Genomic DNA, 12,304 nt, shown 5'->3' with positions numbered 1-12,304 from the left:
ACCTCAGTAACTAAATAAATTCACCTTTTTGTTTTTCTGGATAAAAGTGAAATTTTTGTTGAACAAAAATGCATTTATTTGACATGTCTAAAACTCCACACACACACACACACACACACACACACACACACACACACACACCCCTCCTCTCTCTGCCCTCCTGCGCTCTCTGGTCCACCATTAGCTCAACGCTAATTCCATTAGCCTGCGCCCTGCTGCAGCCAGCTAATCGCGTTAGCATGGATCCGGCAGAGGTGCCTCAGGAACAAGGCTACGATAACGCACCGTCGCCACAGCAACCAGTGTGTGTGTGTGCGTGTGTGTGTTCAAGTAAAAGGAGACAGAAATAAATATATAATCTGAACAAACAGACTTATGTTTTTCAGGGGGTAACAGGGTCAAAGGAACTCGAGGTCGAGGAGTGTGTGTGTGTGTGTGTATGTAGCCATGTAAAGCAACAAAAGACCTCACTACAACAATAAGAATAAGAAAAATCAAAACCACCTCAGATATCAGGAGAATTACGGCAAGCTTAATTATGTGATAATTGTGTGGCTATTAAATACATCCCAATATTCTATGTGCTAAAACTCACACACACACACATCATCCTGAAAAAGTCTGAGATCATAAAGATTAATGGCTAAAACTGTTCCATTCCTGTGTCCTCGTTACACAGCGCAATAACATTAATAACAATGACAATAATAATGTGCTCGACTGTGTACTTTTAGCTACACTGAACAATGAAGAGATCACAGATGAAGGCTATTACTAGTTTTGTTAAAAAAGGGTAAAAATTGCTTCCTGAAGGCTGATTGGTTGAAGGCTGATTGGTTGAATGTTTCTGAAGTAATTCACTGATGATTAAAATCCAGTTACAGGATCAATGCCCAACCATTAATGAAACTTCAAAATCAAAGAATTCTTCTAAGAATTCAAGATCAAACCCATACAACCAATCAGGGGTCTAATTTATCCAGCTCTGCCTCCTTACCTTCCTCCGATCAAGGTGTGTCAGGCATATTGTTAATTGTTATTGTTTATTTGTATCAACAGGTTTTAATTGAATAAATTAAGTATCACAAATGTAGGCTTTGGAAAATTATTACCCAAAAAAAAAAAATCCATCATAACAGCGTAGGATTTCACCTGTCTGTGTTTGGGCACAGACTACAAGCTACTGACCAAGTTTTATTTCAGTACAGCTTACAGTTTGGTGCTGACATTATGTACGGTTCATTTTAGCAGAGAATCAAAATAACAATAACATGAAGCCATCTGTTCTTGGACCTCTAAATTTTTTTGGAGATATTGGTGATGAAGATATCAGAGTTTCTGTAATCCTAACGCTGTCACAACCCATGAACTCTGAGCTTTCATTGCAATTCGGCTGTTGGGAAAAAAAAGTGACGTGACGTACAACTAAGTACTCAGAATTCGTTCTTTGCATTTAACCCATCCAAAGTGCACACACAGCAGTGAACACACACACACACCGTGAACACACACCCGGAGCAGTGGGCAGCCATTTATGCTGCGGTGCCCGGGGAGCAGTTGGGGGGGGTTCGGTGCCTTGCTCATGGGCACCTCAGTCGTGGTATTGCCGGCCTGAGACTCAAACCCACAACCTTAGGGTTAGGAGTCAAACTCTCTAACAATTAGGCCACGACTTCCCCATTTAAACATCAGGGAATCTAACGCTGACTTAGAAAAACAGCAACATGTGAGTGAGTTTGAACACAGAATAAAAACGTGTTTGTGTGGAAAAACATCTTTAACAGAATAAAAAAAAAGAATGTGACCAATAATTAAGTCCAATAGAGTGAAACAGTGAACCAGTTACAGCTGACAAAAACCAGACACACACACACAGACATGTAAGAAATTGTCAACGTAGCAGGATAACATACTGTGTAAGATTGTGTACAACTGTGTGTGTGTTTAGTGTCTTGTCATTCGTCATAAAGATGAATCTCGAATAGCTGAAGGCCGTGTCTTCTCCTCCTCTCCCCTGATAATGTGCATCAGCCATATTGCAGCACTGCTGTGTGTGTGTGTGTTTGTGTGTGTGTGTGTGTGTGTGTGTGTGTCCGTGTCCCTCGGCACTCAACAACAGCCATATTTCAGCAGGTCTGCGTGTGACTGAGCCTTTCTCTCTCAACTTTATTACACAGAGTGAGTGTGAGGGACCATCCCTGAGGACACACACACACACAAACACTCCCATCAACAATATAAGCCAGAGACTTCACAGCATAGCATGTGTGACTTACAGAAGTACGAGAGTGTGGGACAGACCGGTGACTAGATGGTTCAACAACACCAGACAATACAGACCTGCTATAACAATAATAATAATAATAATAATAATAATAATAATTAATAATAATAATAATAATAATAATAATAATAATAATAAACATGATGACCTCATCATGGGATCTGTGATGTCACACTTATGTTATAGCAGCTCTTTTTTCTCTCTCCTGAAGTTAATAAGAAGCAGCTAATCATGCACCTGAGAAAGCACAAAATGGTGTAAACTCCTTTGTCCTGAAAAGGTGGGAGAACTGTTACAAAGCGCTGGCACTGGAGACACCTTCCATAAAGGTTACATAAATTACAGAACACTTAACTATAAAAAATTAACAAAATGGCATTTTCCCTGATGTCTAGTTTGTTCTAAATAAAGAATGACAGCAGTCAAATGTGTAATTATTTGTAGATGATGAAGCTCTGTATAGATACAGTGCAGCACAAGGCGGATGATAAAACTCTGTTGAACTGCTGAAGGTTCAGACTACATTACAGTGTAAATAAACGCTGAACATAGCCACAGCCAGGTTCTGTTTCAGTGAACACTGATCCACAGAAACGTGAAGTGAAGTGACGTGACATACGGCTAAGTACGGTGACCCATACTCAGATTCGTTCTCCGCATTTAACCCATCCAAAGTGCACACACACAGCAGTGAACACACACACACACACCGTGAACACACACCCGGAGCAGTGGGCAGCCATTTATGCTGCGGCGCACGGGGAGCAGTTGGGGTGGTTCGGTGCCTTGCTCAACGGCACCTCAGTCGTGGTATTGCCGGCCCGAGACTCGAACCCACAACCTTAGGGTTAGGAGTCAAACTCTCTAACAATTAGGCCACGACTTCCCCGTAACATCATGTATAAGGTGTAACGTCATGTATAAGGTGTAACGTCATGTATAAGGTGTAACGTCAGGTTTAAGGTGTAACGTCAGGTTTAAGGTGTAACGTCATGTATAAGGTGTAACGTCAGGTATAAGGTGTAACGTCAGGTATAAGGTGTAACGTCAGGTATAAGGTGTAACGTCAGGTTTAAGGTGTAACGTCAGGTTTAAGGTGTAACGTCAGGTATAAGGTGTAACGTCAGGTTTAAGGTGTAACGTCAGGTTTAAGGTGTAACGTCATGTATAAGGTGTAACGTCATGTATAAGGTGTAACGTCAGGTTTAAGGTATAACGTCAGGTTTAAGGTGTAACGTCATGTATAAGGTGTAACGTCAGGTTTAAGGTGTAACGTCAGGTTTAAGGTGTAACGTCATGTATAAGGTGTAACGTCAGGTTTAAGGTATAACGTCAGGTTTAAGGTGTAACGTCATGTATAAGGTGTAACGTCAGGTTTAAGGTATAACGTCAGGTTTAAGGTGTAACGTCAGGTTTAAGGTGTAACGTGTATAAGGTGTAACGTCAAGTTTAAGGTGTAACGTGTATAAGGTGTAACGTCATGAATAAGGTGTAACGACAAGTTTAAGGTGTAACGTCATGTATAAGGTGTAACATCATGTATAAGGTGTAACGTCAGGTTTAAGGTGTGACGTCAGGTTTAAGGTGTGACGTCATGTATAAGGTGTAACGTCAGGTTTAAGGTGTAACGTCATGTTTAAGGTGTAACGTCATGTATAAGGTGTAACGTCATGTATAAGGTGTAACATCATGTATAAGGTGTGACGTCAGGTTTAAGGTGTGACGTCAGGTTTAAGGTGTGACGTCATGTAAGGTGTAACGTCAGGTTTAAGGTGTAACGTCATGTTTAAGGTGTAACGTCATGTATAAGGTGTAACGTCAGGTTTAAGGTGTAACGTCAGGTTTAAGGTGTAACGTCATGTATAAGGTGTAACGTCAGGTTTAAGGTGTAACGTCATGTATAAGGTGTAACGTCATGTATAAGGTGTAACGTCATGTATAAGGTGTAAAGTCAGTTTTAAGGTGTAACATCATGTATAAGGTGTAACGTCAGGTTTAAGGTGTAACGTCATGTATAAGGTGTAACGTCAGGTTTAAGGTGTAAAGTCATGTATAAGGTGTAACGTCAGGTTTAAGGTGTAACGTCATGTATAAGGTGTAACGTCAGGTATAAGGTGTAACGTCATGTATAAGGTGTAACGTCAGGTTTAAGGTGTAACGTCAGGTTTAAGGTTTAACGTCACGTATAAGGTGTAACGTCACGTATAAGGTGTAACGTCAGGTTTAAGGTGTAACGTCAGGTTTAAGGTGTAACGTCATGTATAAGGTGTAACGTCATGTATAAGGTGTAAAGTCAGTTTTAAGGTGTAACATCATGTATAAGGTGTAACGTCAGGTTTAAGGTGTAACGTCATGTATAAGGTGTAACGTCAGGTTTAAGGTGTAATGTCATGTATAAGGTGTAACGTCAGGTTTAAGGTGTAACGTCATGTATAAGGTGTAACGTCAGGTATAAGGTGTAACGTCATGTATAAGGTGTAACGTCAGGTTTAAGGTGTAACGTCAGGTTTAAGGTTTAACGTCACGTATAAGGTGTAACGTCACGTATAAGGTGTAACGTCTGGTATAAGGTATAACGTCAGGTATAAGGTGTAACGTCATGTATAAGGTATAACGTCAGGTATAAGGTGTAACGTCAGGTATAAGGTGTAACGTCAGGTATAAGGTGTAACGTCATGTATAAGGTGTAACGTCATGTATAAGGTGTAACGTCTGGTATAAGGTGTAATGTCAGGTATAAGGTATAACGTCAGGTATAAGGTGTAACGTCAGGTATAAGGTATAACGTCTGGTATAAGGTGTAACGTCAGGTATAAGGTGTAACGTCAGGTATAAGGTATAACGTCTGGTATAAGCTGTAATCAGCACCTCTAGGGCAAGTGGCCAGAAAAGTAATTAAAGCATAATTAAAAAGATAATAGCATATTTTATTAAAATGATTCATTAAAGTATTTCTACTGTGTATTTCAGTGTAACCTGTAATTAACTGGAGGCTGTGTATGTGTGTGTTTGTGTGTGTGTGATTAAAAAATCTTGTTATGTAAAAAGTCAGAATATTTCCTCTTGTTAAAGCATTAATTGTCTACAGTGCAATCATTATGTCAATGCCTCAGAAAGGTGTGTGTGTGTGTGGGGGGGGTTCAGTATACAGTTAAAAATCATAGTAAATTAAGTGCATCATTATTGTGCTTCGTTTAACATTTGGTTCCCACAAGTTGTGTGTATAGGTGTGTGTTGTCTTTGTTTGGAAAGGCAGAGGACTGGTAATGACATTAAGGAGGATAATCACCTTCAATAACCTTTAGCCCCCAAGAGCTAAAGCAAGATCAATCTGCAGCTTCCTGTGTGTGTGCGGGTGTGTGCGCGACGGTATACTCGAGTCCCAACTGAGTGCAAAGGTTTACACACCCCAATGGAAAAATCATTCACACTAAGAGACAGTTTGTGTAAAATATTAAAACTAAATCAGTCAAAAATCTATTTTCTGTGTATGTAATTGATAAAATAAACAAAACACACACATTGATAAAATAATAAAAAATACATGTATTCATTATGCTTGTGGTATTTAATTTCGGTAGTAATAGTTTAATGTGAATGATACAGTTTAGTTGAAAACAAGCACAGAATATAGACAGACAAAGCCCCGCCCACCTTTAAACTGATTGGTCAACCTGGGTGGAGGAGGAGGAGTCTAGAAGTATTGTTGCTATAAGCAGCAGCTCTCAGTTTAACTACATTTCATTTCTTAAATAGTTTATTAAAACATTTTATTAACATTTTTATAAATGTATCATTGAATCTACTTTTAGTAGATAATTCAGAAAGTTATTTTGTTAGAAAATAATTTATCAGAAGATCTGACATTATAGAGTTGCACAGCATGCGATGGGACCGAGCCTTGATCGTCTTCATATTCAGAAGAATATGGAATGATCAATTTTGTGAGTTCATCTTGTTGCATGTGAGGATAAGAAGGAGTCATGTTTTTGATCATGTCAGTGGCATGTTGATTAAACTGACAACATCGTCTTCTCCATTGAACTTTACAACCATACTAACTGGAAAAAATACAAGAATTTATTTTACTACTTCCTCTGCCACAACTGCCCTCTAAACCCCACCACCCCAGTGTACACAGCCAAGTAAGCTCACTGATTGGTTGACAGCGACAGTGGAATAAGCCTATCACATGCTGAGTTCCAGTAGGTGGGGCTTGTTCGTCTCTCATTTTTCATCAGATCATTGTGTTAACATGACGTCTGCAGAAAACTTAAGATAGTATATAATAAAACAAATAATAAAAGAAATACAAAGAAGTAAATTAAAAAAATAAAAACACTGTAATTGTGCTGTTAATCCCATAAACACATCATTCTGCCTATCAGTGTAGGAACTCTGTGTGTGTGTGTGTGTGTGTGTGTGTGTGTGTGTTTATATCCTTTCTGAGCCTGTACATCATCTGCATAGCCAAAGGCTGCAGTAAGTGTGTTTGATGGCCACATTTTTTTATTTTATTAGACACACACACACACACACACACACACACACACACACACACACACACACACACACACACACACACACTCCTGTGTCTCTTTCTTTCTCATTTCTCTTTGACATCAGCATTTCTCATCTTGCCTTGCCTTGCCTGTCCCTCCTCTCTCTCACCCGATCTCAGCAGCAGAAGTATGTGTGTGTGTGTGTGTGTGTGTGTGTGTGTGTGTGTGTGTGTGTGTGTGTGAGCTGATATATTCACTATATTAGTTGTGGAGGATCAATATTCTGCTGCTTTAACGGTCACCATGCTGTGCCTCAAATTGCTTTCAGGACAATTTGCCACTGCAATAACTGCCCATTTATCAAATCAGTTAGAGAGAGGCTGCCTGTACATCTCTCTCTCTCTCTCTCACACACACACACATACACACACACGCGCACACACACACACACTCTCACACGCAAACTCTCCCTCACACACTCTATACACTCACTCATACATGCATACATAATCCTCCACTAATTTCAGCAAGCCAAGAGAGATGTTCAAGATATCAGAGATAATTTCAAAAATCAACACAATAAGCATGCACACAGATACTCTCACACACACGCGCATACGCACACACACTCTTAATCATGTCACACACAGCACAAGGTGGTGTTGTGCTAATCGATCGATAAGTGCAGTAATATTGCGTGTTTACTGAGGTGTGTGTGTTATTGTGCTATAACTCATCTACGGTGTCTATCTGGGGAGCTGTACACACACATATGCGAGCGCGGCACACACAAACACATCATGCACTCTGTTACGGAAAAATCAAAGAAAATAAATAAATAATTAGAGAATAAAAAAATGAAACAAGAAGGAAACACGAAGGTCCAGAGAGAGAGAGAGAGAGAGAGAGAGAGAGAGAGACAGTGAGACATGTCAGCATGTTCCGTACACACTGAATATACACCATACACAATATGTTGAGATGTGCTGAACTTGAACAGAGAGAAACATAGAAAAAGAGAGAGAGAGTAATTGAGTTAAACCACCCAAGACTAGGATGAACAGCAGCTGCACACACACACACACACACAGCCACCTGTGCTCATCGAAACCCTGCCCATTAATCTACATTAACCAATTAGCTGCTTTCGCCTGCCTGGCTGGCCCCAAAGCCACACCCACTGGGGGGATAGTGATAGAGTACAAAAGGTAAAGTGATGGGAAACAACCCTGTGTGTCTGAGTGTGTGTGTGTATGTGAATATACACACACACACACACACACAAGACTGTGTGAGATTGTGTATATTAGTATGTTTGTGTTTGAGTGTTCATATTTGTGTGTATGTATATGATTGAATGTGTATATGTGTACACATATATATGTGTGTTTGTGCATATACACACATACACACACACACAATTTGAGTGCGTATGAGTGTGTTACCTGAGGCGACAGTAGCGATGGCCCCCTCCTGGCCGATGATGTGCTCCTTTAGTCTGTACTCCAGAGGAAACCTCCTCCTCTCCTCCACCTCCCTCTGCTTCTGTTCTTCCTTAAACTATAGACAAACAGACAGACACACAGGAAGACAGATAGATGGACAGACAGACAGGTGGACAGTGAGACAGGGATTAGCTTGATTCTTATAACATGAGGACGTAATCAGTACACTAAACTCCTTTAATAAAAGTTAAAGCTCTTCTGAACTGTAGGTCATTTAAACGACTAAACCAATCATCAGTGAGCAGTGGTGTAAGCCCCGCCCCTTCACGCTGTACCTTTTCCTCACGCTCCTTCAGCAGTGTGTGCATCTCTCCCTCTTTAGCATAAGACAGTGGAGTGTGTCCCAACTCATTCACCTGCAGGGGGTTCGCACCTGCAACACACACATCACACAAGTCAAAGGTCATCACCACCAGGGTTTGGGGTCAAGCTGTTAGGGGTCACTGTGTTAAAAAAGAGAGACGGAAGGAAAAATATTGTGTCCTAAAAATGGATTGATCCCAACAAGCAGGGGGTCAGTGTGCTCGCACAGAGAGAGAGCAAGAGAGAGAGAGTGAGAGAGAGTGTGAAAGAGAGAGAGCAAGTGAGAGAGAGAGAAAAAGAGAGAGAGAGAGAGAGAAAGAGCGCTAGATAGAGAGAAAGAGAGAGAGAGAGAGAAAGAGTGCTAGAGAGAGGGACAGCGAGAGAGAAAGAGCAAGAGAGAGACCAGTCCCCTCATCAAACTGGTTTATCAGTCACTGCTCAATAACCGCACACCATACCGCTAACAAACCATCATCCGAAAATAACGCACCACTAACCCAACACTAACATACAATTAACTCACAATGACACATCAGTAACACACAATAACACACTAACCTAACCCCAAAACCTAACACACCACTACTATACCTCTAACACACAATATAACACACTAACCTAACCCCAAAACTAACACACCACTACTATACCTCTAACACACAATATAACACACTAAACTAACCCCAAAACTAACACACCACTACTATACCTCTAACACACAATATAACACACTAACCTAACCCCAAAACTAACACACCACTACTATACCTCTAACACACAATATAACACACTAACCTAACCCCAAAACTAACACACCACTACTATACCTCTAACACACAATATAACACACTAACCTAACCCCAAAACTAACACACCACTACTATACCTCTAACACAGAATATAACACACTAACCTAACCCCAAAACCTAACACACCACTACTATACCTCTAACACACAATATAACACACTAACCTAACCCCAAAACTAACACACCACTACTATACCTCTAACACACAATAACACACACTAACCTAACACCAAAACTAACAAACCACTATTATACCTCTAACACACACTAACCTAACACCAAAACTAACAAACCACTATTATACCTCTAAGACACACTAACCTAACCCCCAAAACTAACACACCACTATTATACCTCTAACACACAATAACACATTAACCTAACCCCCAAAACAAAAAACAACTAACACACCACTAACACAATAAAGATTCAGGAACAAAAGAGACTCACAAGGAACCAAATGACACACACACACACACACACACACACACACACACACACAGACACACCTACACCAAGTGAGGGACAGTGAATGACCATGTCACCTATGACATATAATACACACAATTTTTTCCTTTTTTTGTTATTCTCAGGGTTCTATTAGTTTTAAATCACATTTATGTCTAGTTTTTCTTGACTATATTGAGAATGCATGTACATTTGTTCATCTATGTAATTCTGTAATTATTTGATGATCCGTTTCCAAGCTTTAGCTATAAAGAGAAAGAGAGAGAGAAAGAGAAAGAGACTCCCTACTGTTTATTCAATTAAAACAGAGCTCCACTATTGTTCCCTCATTATAGGACACAGAGAGAGAGAGAGAGAGAGAGAGAGAGAGAGAGAGAGAGAGTTGATGGTGACCATAGCGATGGTTTCCGTGGTGTCCTCAGGGATTTTTGTTCTGTTGTTTGACCTGCACTGCCTGAGGCAAAGACATGTCAATACACAAAAATGTATAAAAACTCATTGACTGAATTTAAAACCCAATAAATACATATGTATAGATATTAGAATACAAACAAATCTTTTTTTTTACCATAAAAGTGTCTCATTTGAGATTCAATAAATGTAATATTCTGCATTACGTTACACAGGAACACTTTGCTCAAGACCAGCCTCGCTTCCTCTCACACCACAGAGATCTCACACATCATGGACAGCTGTGTGTTAAGTACAGATCCTGTCCTGATTAAAGACTGGAGCTAATTTCAAACACTGTCAGGAAAACTCTGAACAAAAACAGAGAAACGCCGATCGATAGCCAGCCGACATAAAAAGAGAAAAGTAATAAAGAAACACTTCCCTGTCCTCCTGTTACACTTCCCTCTTTCCACTCTCAGATAATAAATAGCATCATTTAGTCCTGTAATATCACACACACACACACACACAGGCACACACAAACACACCCCTTTGGGCATGTGTGTTAAAGAGAATCACTACTAATGATTAGGCACCCCTTAGAGGGATACATGTGTGTACGCAGAAAGAAACACACACACACACACACACACAGATTTAAGGATAAACCAGCCTCTGTTAAATGTCTTTCTCTTTTCAGCTGGTGGTTCCCTTGTTTCTGCCTGAGGGTCAGGGTTCAAAGGTCATGGTTAGGGTGATTAGTCACCTCTCATGGCTGCGAGCGGTGGAGAAGCCGTGGGCCGGAGCTGTGTCTCTTCCCCAGCGAGAGTGAGCCAAGCCCGGGGCCAGGAGCAGCACGAGACCAGGGGGACGTCCTGCAGGCCAGTGATGAATGGACGATTGAGGAGGAAATGTCTGTCCACTCATAGGGGAAATAAGGTGTGTGACCACCCGTCAGCCAAGACCTGGGCCATGTGTGTGTGTGCGTGATGAACGCAGAGACACCACAAAGTCTGCAGGTATGAGGTCACTCATATGTTCTTTGGTTATTAAAGTGTCTGAAACAGCAGCCGAGTGACCAGACCCCTGTGTGAGAGTGTTCCTGATGTAGGGTGGTGGTAGATGGGCAGGGATGGCTGTTGGTCATGTCTCTAATACACGGCTCACGTTTTTATCCGCTTAACATGGCTGAGATCTTACAACGTTCAACAACCCAGTGTGTCTGGTGCTGTTACAGGAAAATAATCAACAATGTTGTGGTGATGAAGTGGAGCAACTTAAGTGATGTTCATTATTTTTGTATAACAGCACATTCTGTACTGTTTAATTCCTTTAACATCACAACAATTTACCAACAATTAATATATTATTTATTTAAGAAAAAGATAAAAGCAAATAAAAATAAAACAACCTCATTGCAACATCGCAAGTGTGCAACATCCTTTTAGAATTTGGTATGTTGCGGTTGTTCAGAAGCGATCGTTATCAAGCTCATGTGAGACAGTAGTCAGTAGAAACCTTCATCAACTGAAGTGACTCAGACTCACTCCAAATAAATCTCAGTAGTTCCTGTAGGATTTTTCTGACAGCTTCTCAACTGAAGAGCCATTGACCACAGAGAGCTTACAAAGAATCAACAGGACCTTGTTGTTCAAAGGTATCACTCAGGAGAGGGCTATAAATTCCCAATTACCAAGGCATTAGCTGTACCATAGAACAAGGTGAAAAAACCATATACAAGTGGAAAAAATACGGCACAACAGTGACACCAGAAAGAACAGGACCTCCCTCCAAAACTGATGAGAAAGCAAAGAAAGAGCTGGTGAGGAAGGCTGTCACCAGGAGCACAGCGACATACAGAGGAGCTGTGGACCTGGTAGTGCTGGAAGCTGTACATGTGACTGCTACCTATTGTTTTATGAAAATGTCAGAGTTATGGGCCAGGGTGACAAGATGCAGGCTTTTTCTAAAACAAAAAGAAAAAAAACCAACATACAAGGCTGGATAAACTTGCAAAAAAAAAACAAAAAAAAAACACAG

At 40.6% G+C, this 12,304-nt stretch overlaps 1 protein-coding gene across 1 annotated transcript in view; it reads right to left on the bottom strand.

Moving 5' to 3' along the window:
- The window catches only part of clpb (ClpB family mitochondrial disaggregase), a 38,421-nt gene that overhangs the window by 10,259 nt on the left and 15,858 nt on the right, over nt 1-12,304 (bottom strand). The window contains exons 7-8 of the mRNA XM_060888416.1: nt 8,567-8,664; nt 8,232-8,346 (exon numbers count right to left, since the gene is read on the bottom strand). Of these exons, the coding sequence (XP_060744399.1) occupies nt 8,232-8,346; nt 8,567-8,664 (213 nt within the window). The remainder of the gene's footprint in view (nt 1-8,231; nt 8,347-8,566; nt 8,665-12,304) is intronic.

This window comes from Tachysurus vachellii, chromosome 15 (genome assembly GCF_030014155.1).
Source record: "Tachysurus vachellii isolate PV-2020 chromosome 15, HZAU_Pvac_v1, whole genome shotgun sequence".
In the NCBI taxonomy this organism is placed as follows: Eukaryota; Metazoa; Chordata; class Actinopteri; order Siluriformes; family Bagridae; genus Tachysurus; species Tachysurus vachellii.
The sequence above is the reverse complement of the archived record's forward strand: the minus strand, read 5'-3'. Positions and strand labels throughout refer to the sequence as shown.